This window comes from Lepidochelys olivacea, assembly GCF_965140295.1.
Source record: "Lepidochelys olivacea isolate rLepOli2 genome assembly, chromosome: 7".
In the NCBI taxonomy this organism is placed as follows: domain Eukaryota; kingdom Metazoa; phylum Chordata; order Testudines; family Cheloniidae; genus Lepidochelys; species Lepidochelys olivacea.
In genome coordinates this window covers 42,108,637-42,123,282 of record NC_140417.1, presented here as the reverse complement: position 1 = coordinate 42,123,282, position 14,646 = coordinate 42,108,637, and the positions used below count along the sequence as shown (strand labels likewise).

The 14,646-nt window shown below is 40.5% G+C and overlaps 1 protein-coding gene across 2 annotated transcripts in view; it reads left to right on the top strand.

Annotated features, from left to right (window-relative positions):
• The window catches only part of SHISA5 (shisa family member 5), a 45,038-nt gene extending 31,862 nt beyond the window's left edge, over window positions 1-13,176 (top strand). For both annotated transcript variants that reach the window (XM_084634053.1, XM_084634054.1), the window contains 3 exons: window positions 5,370-5,485; window positions 6,345-6,563; window positions 9,804-13,176. In XM_084634053.1, coding sequence (XP_084490179.1) covers window positions 5,370-5,485; window positions 6,345-6,563; window positions 9,804-9,883 — 415 coding nt within the window. In that variant the 3' untranslated portion in view covers window positions 9,884-13,176. The remainder of the gene's footprint in view (window positions 1-5,369; window positions 5,486-6,344; window positions 6,564-9,803) is intronic.
• The last annotated feature ends 1,470 nt before the right edge of the window (window positions 13,177-14,646 follow it).

Sequence of the window (14,646 nt, the reverse complement as noted above, 5' to 3'; positions counted from 1 at the left end):
AACTTAATCTCTCTGCCTATGTCATGTACCAGGTTGGTGGCAGAGCCTTGGGTCTCCCCTAACTCCCATTTCAGTATCTTACCTGTTGGAGAGAGAGTATGTGGTGCACACAAAGAATAGAGATGGGAGTGGGTGAGAAACACAGGATTCCCCCAATGAATTTAGAATCTCTAATGCGAGTAAATTAATTGCTTTTGTGATTTGAAATAACAAAAATGCTTGACTGGCAGATAAGTCACACTCAGGCATTAAACTGAATGAGAAAGTTGGCATAAATTCTACATGTACCCCTTAAGAAACAAACTTCACATGTAACTTATATATGCCATCTGTCAAAGATTTTGCAGTATAGGGCATATCAGAGCAATTTTATATGCAGAGGAAAAACATCCACATCATTCTTCATCCGAGTGAATCAGTTCTTTTTTAAAAAAAAAGTCTCTATCTGAAGCACCATAATACAGCACTAACACTCGGGCACTAACATTCAGGCTGGTATCTCTGCATTGTTGGTTGAAAGATATTAGAAAAATATAATACTCAGCAATGTTGGAAAAGATTGAATGTGTGAGTGCCACAAGAGAATATTTGTAAGGACATGTTTATATTGTGAGATTAGAATATAGCTGTTGCTATATGTTTGCTAATATCTTTGTAACTACTTTTTTGGGAATTTAGGGAGACAAGATGGGTGAGGCAACTTCTGTTGGTGAAAAAGACAAGCTTTCTAGCTTGCACAGAACTCTTCTTCAGGTCTGGGAAAGCTATTCAGTGTCACAGCTAAATACAGGGTGGAACAGATTGTTTAGCTTAAGGAGGTAACACATATTGCAAGAGATGTTTTAAGGGGACGTAGGCAGTTAACACCTCTGCAGTCATAGGACAAAGGAGGGTTAGTGGGTTATAGATTGTTGTAATGAATCCTAAATCCATTGTCTTTGTGTCCATGATTTGTAGTGTCTAGTAAAGTCATGAATTTAAGCTCCCAGACTCGACTTTCGAAGGCATTGTGCAGGTTTCCATTGAGGATGAGGACTGAGAGGTCAGAAAGAGGGATCACTTTGTGAAAAGTGTTTGCCTGCAGGTGATATGGTTGTTGTTGTCTTTCATCGTTTTTCTGTAAAAGCTCATTTGAGAGTGTAATGGGTGTATTGTATTCCTCCACATAGTTGTTAGTGAGGCATTTAGTGCACTAGATGAAGTATACCACATGTTGTGATAGGCATGTATAGGACCAATGGATCTTGTGAGATGTATTGATTTATCATAGCAGTGGAGAGATGTCTGCAGGTTTTGCATCTGATGTTTTGGCAGGATCTGGTGCCACTTTGATTTGGTGGGTCCTGAATTGTGGGGAGCTTGCTTCTGATGATGATGAGCATAGCAAGATTGGGGGGTTGTTCAAAAGCCAGTGGAGGGGGTACGGGAAAGATTTCTTTCAGGGTGTGGTCCCCATTGAGTATGGGTCGTAATTGTTTAATGATACCCCATATGAGATGCAAAGTGAGGTGGTAGGTGACAACATGGGATGTGTGATCAGAGGGTTTTTTCTGTATTGAAGCATGTTCACTCAGAGTATTTGGGTGTTCTGTTCCAGGATGCGATCTCTATTCTGGTGGAGTGTCCTCCTTTTGGTGAAGGCAGTTTTAAATGTATTATGGTGTATATCTGGAGTTTCTTTTCGAGCATATCCTGTGGTACCTGAGTGCCTGACTATAGATAAGATTTCTTTGTGTGTCTGGAGTTATTGCTGGATTTGTGAAGGTACATGTGGTAATCCGAGGGTTTCTTGTATATAGTTGTCTGTAGGGTTCCATTATTGAAGCTGATTGTGGTGTCCAGGAAGTTGATGCTAGTGTAGCAGTGTTCTAGAGACAATTTAATGGATGAGTGGTGGTTGTTGAAGTTGTAGTGGAAATCTGTTAAGGAGTTTAGGTTGTCTGTCCAGAGGATGAAAATATCATCAACATATCTCAGGTATGACATTGGTTTTGTGGTGCATTTTTGTCCAATAGTTATTCCTAGGGATGTATGAAGAGGCTGGCATACTGGGGAGCCGTTCTAGTGCTGGAGGCTTTTCCCAGGGTTTGGACAAAGTGTTTGCTTGTTGAATGTAAAATTTTGGGTGAGGATGAATTGGATGAGTTTGGCAATGTATTTTGGGTGGATAACTGAGTGTTGTCCATTGTCTTGTTGATATTTAAGGCTGGCAGTGATGCTGTCATTGTGAAGGATGTTGGTATATAGGGAGGTGACCGCCACAGTGGCAAGGCTGTTACTCCGAGGGTGGTTGTTGATGTTGCAGAATGTCTGGAAGAAGTTTGTTGTGTTTTTGAGGAAACTGTCCCCTTGTGTGGGTAATGGTTTGAAGATGGTTTCTAGGAGTCCCAAAATGTTTGAATACATAATTTTTTTATTTTTTTTTAGTATTTTCTACGCATGACTTCTGTCTAGAATGTCTATCAAAGGCTTGGTAACATAGAGAAAAGTGATTCTACTTAATATGGGGGAAAGAGTTGTTCCCAACAAAACACTTTGACAGAAATAGCTTAAGTCCTGTGGTGTGGTTTGGCTGATTATTATTAGCACACCTTCTCTGTTACGCAGTTACCTAAATGACCAGGATGCTATAGCTAGCACTCTGTCAAAAAATTGGACAAAATGTTTATTACCTAGTAGTTTGGCAATAGAATGTTGTGAACTAGCTAGTTGATCAAGTAAGGAAACTATCTTCAACTTAGTCTCCACAAACAGTGGCACATAGCAAACCAGCGTTTTATAAAAACAAATGTAATTTCCTTTTACAGTTAAAAGAAGCAACCATACATGAGTTTGTCACTTTTTTTTCCTCCTTGGATTGGTCTGAGATACTACAATGTTAAGTTCAGTACAAGAATAGGCATATAAAAAGGAATCAAGCTGTCAGGGGCAGTCACAGGCAGGCTGCAACTTAGGCCTTGTCTTCACCACTAAAAAGGTGTGTGTGTTCATGTGTGTTTTTTTTTTTTTTTTTTTAAACTTCATGGTAACCAACACAGATGAGCTGTCCTGAGGTAAAAACACTATGAAGACCTGGCCACTTCAGTTTTACCATGAGGTAAACTTGCTGAGATCAACCTATGGAGGAAATATGGAGCTGTTTACCTTACAATAAAACTGAAGTGTCAGGTCTTTACTGTGTTTTTTACCTCTGGATTGCTCATTCATGTTAGTTACCCTGAGGTAAAAAACACACACCTTTTTTAGCAGTGAAGACAAGACCTTAGTTTAAGTACTATAATATGAAGGTTTGGTGGGCAATGCAGTTGAACTGTGAGTTATATCTATATCACAATGCTGGTAAGAAAGGCCATTGTAAGTCACATAAGCAAAGAGGACAACTAGACACCAGGGCATAATTTTGTCAGTGAAGTCAATCTGTGAAATAAGAGCCAGAAATGTCTTTATTTTAAAATAAGTTAGTTTCTTAAAAACACATAAAACATGTAGCAAGACCATATGTGAAGTACTTAAATCTTCTTGTGCTGGGATTTGTGTGACTATTTCTGTATGTTTACAAACAAAATTATTCTCATATATGAATCTTTGTGCACTTGACTCCTTTCCCTCTTGTTCCTTTTGAGTATGTGCTTAAAGTATCTTGTAATGGGTCTTTGTGGCCAGTCTTAATTTGCACTAGCCATTCACTTAATAAATAACAGTACAGAGCCTTTACTTCTAATTTCACTAGTGTTTATTGGCTGCCAGCCTATTAGGCTACTGGAAAACCGAGACATGAGGCCTCAGGAATTGGTAATAGGAGCTCAGAGCCTCTCAAATTGAGGTCAGTTATTCAATTTGCCTGGGTTGTCAGTAGTGAAAACTAATCACCATCTGATAGCTATTCAGTTGCCAATGTGAAAATGGTTGTAGGCATACATATGTTTTATTTAAACTGTGATAGGAAACAAGACAGGAAGAAGGCTAGGAAATACTTTAGGCAGAAGCTCAGCAATGAAGCAGAGGGCAGGATAATTCTAAACATAATCTTGTGTTTCTTATTAAAGTTCATTGTTAAAAGAAAGTGATTTCCTGTGATTGTTTTTTACCATTGTTGGATGATGATGTGCCAGAACTTAATTCATTTTGAACTAGCATAAAGAAGAAATATAAATGCCAAATTTAACTGTCCACAAGATTTTCAATCTAAGTCCACACAAAATAGCCTGAATGGATGAAGCGCTTCATTAGATTTCAAATCACAGAAAACAATAGCAGATTGTCTAAATGCATACATTTGAGCTACTTTATAATTAAAGCATAAAAGGCCTTTGCTTGAACCTAGGCATTGTGATTTATGTATCAGTAAAGAAGACTACATAGGAAGTCAGCTATAGTTGGGCTTCTAAACAATGATTTTTCAGAAAAGCTTGAGGACCAGGCACAGCAGTAAAAAGGTCTGCAGAAAATGGGAGACTTCCACTGAGTATCTAACTCTCTAGACTGAAAAGGTTAATCGGGGTAATCATTAAAAAAAAAAAAAATTCTGAGACCCTAACACCCTGTACTGTCTCCTTAGTTTGGTACTACTGAAAGAAAAGAAAAAAAAATGCCAAAGCAATCCTTGGCTTGCCTATGTTGAGACTGCCAACAAGGGTGCTATCTGTGATGAGTATTCCTGTCTCTCTAATGCAAACGACTAGATAGTCATTGGATAGTGTAATCAATTCTGGTTGCATCCAAACTGCACAAGATCCAGATCTGAAAAGACCTGCAAAACACAGGGTCTAAGACCATTGTCTGCAATCACCAAGAGGTCTGTGAAGACTTTGGAGTGGGAGACGGCTTGGAAAAAACAAACAGAACACCTGCATTCTGACTGATTCAAGCATTCCATGTTTAATGGGTGATCCACAATTTTATTAATGAAAAAAAGTTGTGTTGGGCTTCTGAAAGTTTGAGAACCACTGTCCAAAAATCCAAAATGTGACTAAAATGAGTTTGAAGCTTTATATCTCTGGTCTTGAAAGTACAAATACACACAACCACATCACAATAGAAAATATTAAACTATCCATGTTAGGGTTCAATCATGCAAAACATTTAATGCTCCCTAGGAGGTGCTGAGTGGCTTCCTGCTTGCATTGTCTTTCAGTAGATTTGAGTTCACTCAGGACCGGACCCTTAAACAGCTGTTTTACTGTTCAAATATGTGATAGTGAACAATAAATGGTAACAAAAATAGAGCTGGAATGGCACACAGACTCCTAAGTGTTTTTGCATAGCTGAAGAATGTTACTGTCAGTCTTTGTTAGTCTCTAAGGTGCCACAAGTACTCCTGCTCTTTTTACAAAAACCAGTGTGACTTTCTAGTGCCTCTTCTTTTTCAGTTTTGGGACCTTTGTGGCTATAGGGGTCACCATCTTCGTGGTGTTCGTAGTCACTGTCATTCTGTGCTTCACCTGTTCATGCTGCTGCTTGTATAAAATGTGTCGGAGGCAACAGCGTGAGTATTTGTTTATATTTTTGTTAACTTTTATCTCTCTTCAATGAAGTTTTTTGTTTTTAGTAAATAGCATCATTGTCAAACTAGCACAACTCCTCCTCTCCCCGCCCCTTCCACACACCATCACACAGAATACCAAAAGTAAGCATTTTGAGACACTTCAAACTCTGATGTAGTTATAGGAATCGCTGAATATTTTTGACATAATTGTCTTTCCCTGTTTTCAAATGTTTTTTCTTTAGTGAGCAAATGTTGGAATAATTGATTCCTTTAAACATTCTTCCCTATGGCAGTCTCTGCAAGAGAGGGGCCATGGTAAATATATCAAGGTCCAAACAGAGCAAAAGTAACTGTGGTTGCAATTACTGAAAGGTCATTAGTGCCAGGAGATTAAACAAACCTTTTGAGAATGAGAACTACTTCCTCTCCATCTCATGCTACGTTAAAACAAGGAATCTTGATGATCTGTCTTTTGGATTATCACTGAGGAACAGATTATCTAAATCATTTCCTGAGCTAGCCATATTATGTCAATTAAAATAGGAAATTTTTGTTAATGGACAAGCTGTGTTGACTATGACTCAAAGCATCCTGTACCACGTTGTAAGGCTTAACTCCTAATTTTCTACTCTAGACATCCCACTAACTTAAACATGAGGGCCGGAGGTACCAGTCTCTGAATATGTTGGAGAAATCTGAACTGGGGTTTCTCCCTGGTGTTTACAAAGACAAATCAAACAGTGATTTCCCTTTTGGGAATAGGAAAGAATGTTCAAAATATTCCATATCTTCATTACTTCTTCTGGATGTCTGCTTGACACATCAGTAGTAAATGCTTCTTACTTTTGTATGTTTATAGCTGTAGTGACCACCACAACTTCCACCACAGTGGTCCATGCACCATATCCCCAGCAACCTGGGATACCACCTGGTTACCCAGGGGCACCCTATCAAGGATATCATCCTGTACCGGTCCAGCCACAACATGGAATGCCAGCAGCACCCTACCCAACACAGTATCCTCCACCTTATCCAACGCAACCTTCAGGACCACCAGCCTACTGTGAGACAGTGGCAGGTAAGGCCATAGCAAGAAGAGCAAAACACAACTGAAGAAGAGAAACTTCATGTTTCTTCTTTCTTCACTAGGCTCACTAGGAAGACAAATGCATTGGTAACAAATCAATGTTAATTCTACACATGAGCACCACCAGTCTGTTTGTCGGGGCACCCTTTCTTAATTAACATGCTTGGCTTTCATAGACTAACACTAATACTTCACTTCACAAAGGTGATCCGTTCTTTGTATTTATCCAAAATGGGATTTTTAGGTAAAATAGATTAAAAATGTACCATTTGATTCCATTCTAAGGGCATGTCTACACAACAAAATTAAGTCCACCTAATTTGCGGCGGCATATAGCTGCTGCAGTAAGTATATCGCTTCTGTGTGTCTATACTTTGCTCCTTGTGTCAGCGGTGCGCTTCCTCACCAGGAGCGCTTGCACAGACTGACCTGTCGGTGTGGGGCATTGAGGGATGGCTTCTGAAAGCCAGCAACCGTCGACGTAAGCAACGCTGTGTCTACACTGACCCCTCATCAACCTAACTACATCGACATTGACTCAGCATTTCTCATGGAGGTGGAGTTAAGTCGGTGTAGTGGGCAAGTTATGTCAGTGGGAGCAAAATTTTAGTGTAGACCAGGGCTATAGCTCCATGTACTATATGCGTCTCTTGCCAGTCATCACTGTTAGGATCACGTACAAATGGAAAATAACAATTTTTCTATGGAAGAAGGTTCACAGATGGCTTACAAAGGCAGCTTCAGCTTGCTTGTAGTTTAGAGGACAGGTGCTCATCTTTCAAAGTGCAATTAGACTGAAAATTCACTATAAAATATCTGTGGACCTTCCAACTAGACGAAAAGACACTTTATGTAAGTATGGATATATTTTCCTATCCTGAATAGCATGGAAAACAAGCCCACTTAGTAGCTCTTTCAAAGTACAATATTTTTAATTCCGGATGCTCAGTAAATAAAATAATTTAAAGAAAAACAGCAGAAACAAAAACATCAGGAAGTGTAGACAAAGGAAAAGAGAACTTGTGCTGGAATTCAGAATTGATTGGGCAGCACTCTACAGAAAAGATGTTTCAGATGATAGAATCAGCAAAAAGTGGATTCCTCTGTACCATTCACGATGAAATCAAGAGAGGAGGCCAGTGCTTAAGCAGAGGGAGCAAGGAGGAGAAGAGAAGTTTTGAGAACTAGAATTAGAATCTAGAGAGGGTCTTGAAAACAAGGAAGGCAGCCTTGAACTGGATTGTAAAATACAAGTCCTTCCAGTGGAGATGAAAGACTGAGATACTATGGTTGTGCTGCTTTGTACATAAGAGGAACTAGGCAGCAACACTGAGCACAAGTTGGGACTTGAGGAAGCTGTAACAAAGGAATTATGATGATCATAGCAAGGGGAGATTACCTGAAAGATCATGTCATGCTCTGTGATCATCATATCTCACAACAGCTATGTTTCCCTGGAACAATTAAACTGTTTATATCAAGGGTGAGTCTGAGTGCTGGAGACAGCTTACTCAGCAACTACCCCATTACTGTGGAAGCTGTTCCTGGAAGACATCAGAATTGCCATGAACCTCAGCACCTTCAGATAAAACAGAATGTCCACGTTGACATAACTTTATATAACACCAGCCAAAAAAGTTCCTGCTGACTGGGGGATGTGGGGGGGGGGAAAACATGTGAGCTTAAATTAATTTGAAAAGTGCTCAGCTAAAACAGTCATAAACTCAAAGGAGATTGGATTAGACTGTAGAGACAAATGAAAGGTCTGATTTGACGCTCATTTTTTTTGTTTTTGTCCAAGAAAAGAACTGGTTTTTGAGATGTCTGGTGAAGGAAGTTGAATACACTTGCTGAAAATGTTATGCAATGAGAAAAATCAATATTTGGGGGGGAAAAATAAATAACGTAAAATGCTGATATTTTTGTCTTGGGTAGAAAGTTGATAGGGTTTTTTATTTTTTAAAAAAAAAAGAATTTTTAAGTAACTCCTAGTTGATGCTATTAACAATGTGAGCATCTCCCCAGGAGGATATTCTGTTTCTCCACCATCTGAGGAATATCTTTCAGTCCTTTATCTTCTCATCCAGTGGCTTATTTTCACTTACCTACATGACATTAACTTTTGCCTGTCTCAGTATGTGCACTGTTGCCCTCTAACCAATGGAGTGTTGGATCTTCTTACTGGTATTTGACAAGCTACTCCCTAATGAGCTGCAGCCTACAGCGGAGGAGGATTTATTATTTAGGTCCCAAAAACGTGCTTGATCCTACAAAGGAAAATGCACATAGCCCGCTGCAAAGAGCTTCCAGGCTCAGTTGTTTAAGTGTGAATATTTCTCAAGTTATCGCTAGTAAATTATTCTCCAACACAACTAAAATGCAACTTAAGCTGAATCTTTGACTTATTCAATAGGAACTAGAGCAAGGGTAGGCAAACTATGGGCCGGATCCAGCCCTTCAGGGCTTTGGATCTGGCCTACGGGATTGCCCCCCATGGTGCTGCAGGCCCCGTGCCGCTCTCAGAAGTGGCCAGCACTACGTCCCTGGGGGCGGGCAGAGGGCTCCATGCGTTGCCCTTGCCTCCAGGCACCGCCCCCTGCAGCTCCCATTGGCCGGGAACAGGGAACCGTGGCCAATGGAAGCTTCGGGGGAGGTACCTGGAGGCATGGCAAGGGCAGTGTTCTGGAGCCCTGTGTCCCCTCTCCCTCCCAGGGGCTGGGCAGGGAATGTGGTTCTGGCCGCTTCCTGGAGCGGCACGGCGTGGGGCCAGGGCAGGCATGTAGGGAGCCTGCCCTGGCCCCAGTGCGCGCCACTGCCACCCCGGAGATGCTTTAGGTAAGCAGCGCAGGGACGGAGCCCAAACCCCTCCTGCACCCCGCCCCCCAACTCCCTGCCCTAAGCCCCCTGCCTGTACCTCGCACCCCTCCTGCACCCCAACTCCCTGTCCAGAGCTCCCTGCCACACCCTGAACCCCAACCCCCTGCCCTGAGCTCCCTCCTGCAGTCTTCACCCCTCCTCTGCCCCAATCCCTTGCCCTGATCCCATTCCTGCACACCGCACCCCTCCTGCACGCCAACCCCCTGCCCCGGCCCTGCATACAATTTCCCCACCCAGATGTGACCCTCGGCCCAAAAAGTTTGCTCACCCCTGAATTAGAGCTATCATTGAAAAGTAAGTATAGAATGAGAACACTAATATGAGATACCTGTGTTGTGTGTTGGTTTTTTGCAGTTGGTGCTGGAGCGCCCTACCCAGTCAATCAACCCCCATACAATCCTGCTTACATGGACCCTCAGAAGCCCACCTATTGAATGGATTTTCTATTATGCCTCTGTGCAAAACTTTTTTGTAAAGTATAACGTGTGCTGTTTAAACCATACAGCTGTAGCACATTTTCGTAAAACGCAGCAGTCCCTCATCCCTCTGTAAAGAGAGAAATCTAAATCAGTAGCTTTTTAAAATACACTGAGCTCAGCAAGAAAAAGAATTATCACTTGAAGTTCACTCCATACCTCAAGCAAATACAACAGGAGAAACTTGCTCAAATTCCAGTGACAAAAGGGTGAAAAGGGAATAGTTCAGATATAAGAAGCATGGTAATGTGTATTGTGCAATAATTTGAAGGGTGGGTTCACAAAGAATGATCAGAAATAAGTTAAACAGTCGTCGTAAGCACCCAAAGCTGTAGCACTCATCTGCGTATTATTAAAATATAAGAACCTAACTGTCAGAAAACTTTAGTAAAATTTGATCTTCCTGTTTTCAAGTTAACATGATGAATTAAGCTACACTTAACTTAGTGATTTTAAAAGGGAAATTTCCTTTGCTGGAATAGAATTGCCTTCAGAAAGGGATAGTGGAACATGTTCTTATAGCTTTTTTTCCACACTGGTTGCATTTATTTTGTGCCCATCAGGCATGCGCTTGATCTATTCCTTTCCAATTTTAAAACTCAAAACATGTCAAGTCATTAGGTGTCTTTTCACTTCCTTTGTTTAATTCTCTGATATCCCTGGCAAAAAACAAACAAACAAACCAACCCTCCATTGGTCAATTAAATAAACATGTCAAAAAGCTGAGAACCTAAGAACGCTGCATGAGAATTTTTGCTTCATTATTGCAAGTTTTGACTACGTTTTGATGATGGAAAAAAATTTCACCTTGATGGAACCAAGCATTGTCCCTGTGATGAAAACACTGCTTCTCAAACTTGCAGAAGAACAGTCTGGCCCAGTGCTAAATCCTGCTCACTTAAGAGAAAGGGAGATGTACCTCATGTGCCTGCCAGCAAGATCAAGCCCGGGACATCTTGAGTGTGGTTTTTTTACACTAAGATAGGAACTTTATAAGGAAGACACCTCTTCCAATAAAATTAAATCTGGACTTAAAAAATACTGGGAAAAAAAAATCTCAACATGCTGTACATCAAAGATCAAATCCTGCTATCCTCCCAATTTCCACGGAGTGTAATGGGAGTTTAGACTAAGTAAAGATGGCAGGATTTGGCCCTAGAGATGCAAAGGAGCTTACTTCAGGGAAAATTGCACATGTACAGGGAGAAAAATTGTCTATCATAAGTGTCTTGTTAAAATGTTGACTTTTATAACCCATCGTGATTGTGACCAGTCACAGCATTACTTTCAATTTTAGAATTTATTTACCCAACCAGTCACAATTTTAGACACACTGCACAATCTGATTTTTTTAAAAAGCCCTCCACAACTCTTCTCTAAAATTGAAATAGGCTTTTATTGTCCAGTGGTGAAGCTAATCAATTAACTGTTACTTCAGTGGAGCTGAACTGATGGAATATTATGACATTACTCTCATTCTGGTTTCATTTGTTTAGAGATGTTTACAAGCTGCTTGTTTTGGGGTCCTGTACTTGTCATAGGTTAAATATAAATATATATCAAGTTTGTTTGTACAGACATGATCTTGTCACTGATAGCGTTGTTTATCTTGCCTCTAACTGCAGAATGGCTGTGACTGAAACTAACTTTCAAAAACAGCTTTGACTATACTTCAACTTAGTATCAGACGGTAGGAATAGAAATTAAAAGGCAGTCTATACCTGGATTTTTCAACCTTCGTTTGAGATGGTCTCCAGGGAATTTCACAAACTTTCAGCAAGTGTCCAGCATTCCAATAGGAGACTCTGTGTCTGCCTTGTTACATAGCACCAAGGGGAGCACTTGTGCTAATAACATTAAATGGGGCCATGAAACAGGCACAACGAGGGAGTTGAGTTATACAGTGCATGGTGCATTTTCTTCCCTGCTTCGCAACCAGAAGATGGGGTAGCACCTCACTGTAAATACTGCACTTTTGGAGCTGTGTGGGAACAGCTGGAGAGGAGCGGGGAGACCAGCTGAGAAGTTTCTGCTGTGGTATGTTCCCCTAGAAATCCTGTATGTCTTATGCCAGAAAACACTTCAGAAAATAATTCCTTTTCTGTAGCTTCTACCAGTGTGAGTGGCTGGACGATTAGGAGTGCAGAGGTGCAGTAGAGGGGACCAAGATCATCACAGAAACCAGATTAGACAGCTGCCAGGGTAGAGGCTGAACAGAAAGGGGCAGCTATTCAGCACAGATGACCTGAGGCCCTCAGAGTTGGGGCTGGGATTTTCCATAGTAGTTTGGTTCTTTGATTACAAAGCTGGGGCCTCTGCATTTTTGACCTTTCTTCTGCTTAAAGTGGTAACTCCAGTGAGGTGTGGTACAATTTTGGACATAACTATTCCTCTTGGGCTTTCCCATTTAAGGGAAGAGCATGGCACAAGGTGAACTTTGTGTGTAGGCATATATCCTGCCTATGTGACTTACAATCCCCTAGCCCCGAGAAAATAGTCCATGTACAGAGGATCCATAGTAGAGATATTGTAAACCAGATACTGTACAATGGACAGTCAGGATAATTTCAGGATGGTGAGAGAGACATGCTATCTGAGGATAGGAGAATATCATGTGATTAGGGGTAGGATAAGAACTGCATGTGTGGTATCCTTTCCTCACTATGTATATGTTAATGGCAGCTGTATGTTAGTAATGAAGAATTGCTTAATGAATTAATTACTCCTGGAGCTGGACAGGGTGAAGGAGGAGGAAATGGGTGCAGATTTATACATTTTCCTGTTTCATAGTGGAAGTACTTAACTCAATTTCTCATTCTTAGTGTATAGTGAATATTAATCATAGCTAAAAGATGGACATTGGACCAAAATCTGTTGTTTCCATGTAACCCAGTGAATTCTGTTTCTATTTAACTCATGTAGTTATGTTAATAGTGGGTGTAATTAAGAGCAGAAAGTCTTATTTTATGCATTGATAACACGTTAGTCAAAAGTAGCTTATATATTGCAAATGTAAAACTGATAGTGTTAAGGGAGAGGGGGAATGGAATTCAAACTTTACATGTTTCAAAAGTTAAGTGTTTTTATAAACTCTGTAAGTGCCTTTATTTCAAAAAGTAGTGAATTAAATACAGTAGAATATTCTGTTGTACTAATATACCATATAATTTAGGGTTTTTTCTCAATTATAACCTTGCTTTGTAAGTAGATTGTAGTTATATGTGAGAAGTATTCAGAAGAACTGGCATAAAGTCTGTACATCTATTTATAATAAATGCAAATGTCTGAAGTATATAGTGTCCATTTTGTTTACATATTACTTTGAAAGCTGTCACATTTAAAAGTGTGCCTGTTTAGCTACGTGTTACTCCAGTGTGTTTGACAGTTCTAACGTTAGTATTTCTAGTCATCTTGTATGGTGAATATATTGCTCATGGTTGCTGCCACTTCAGACTTAAGTCTTTTCAACAAAAATGGGCATGGCAGGGGCAAGACAAACTTCTCTGTGATATATGCCATCATGTGCCAGCAATGCCCCTCTGCCATGTACATTGGTCAAACTGGATAGTCTCTACGCAAAAGAATAAATGGACACAAATCAGATGTCAAGAATTATAACATTCATACACATTGTAAGGAGAGTGATCACTTTAGATAAGCTATTACCAGCAGGAGAATGGGGTGGGAGGAGGTATTGTTTCATGGTCTCTGTGTATATGTCTTCTGCAGTTTCCACAGTATGCATCCGATGAAGTGAGCTGTAGCTCACGAAAGCTTATGCTCAAATAAATTGGTTAGTCTCTAAGGTGCCACAAGTCCTCCTTTTCTTTTTGCGAATACAGACTAACACAGCTGTTACTCTGAAACCATTCATAAACCAGTCAGAGAACACTTCAATCTCTCTGGTCACGCAATTACAGACATGAAGGTTGCTATCTTACAACAAAAAAACTTCAGCGAGAAACTGCTGAATTGGAATTCATTTGCAAATTGGATACTATTAATTTAGACTTAAATAGAGACTGGGAGTGGCTATTTCCCCTTGTTTTTTCCTAGCCCCCCCCGCCCCCCCCAGACATTCTGGTTAAACTTGGATTTATGCTGGAAATGGCCCACCTTGATTATCATACACATTGTAAGGAGAGTGGTCAGTTTGGATGAGCTATTGCCAGCAGGAGAGTGAATTTGTGTGTAGCGGGGGGTGAGAACCTGGATTTGTGCTGGAAATGGCCCACCTTGATTATCATGCACATTGTAAGGAGAGTGGTCACTTTGGATAAGCTATTACCAGCAGGAGAGTGAGTTTGTGTGTGTGCGTTTTGGAGGGGGTGGGGGGTGAGAAAACCTGGATTTGTGCTGGAAATGGCCCACCTTGATTTTCATACACATTGTAAGGAGAGTGGTCACTTTGGATGGGCTATTACCAGCAGGAGAGTGGGGTGGGAAGAGGTACTGTTTCATGGTCTCTGTGTATATAATGTCTTCTGCAGTTTCTACAGTCTGCATCCGATGAAGTGAGCTGTAGCTCACGAAAGCTTATGCTCAAATAAATTGGTTAGTCTCTAAGGTGCCATAAGTACTCCTTTTCTTTCTCTGTTACCTTGGCAATATTGTTCAAACCTAATCTAAAAGGATCATTTGTAAAGCATTATCTGGATTAGGATTAAAGGCGTGATATTAGAATGCATTAGCCAACACATTCCAACACTATGGGAAAGTCT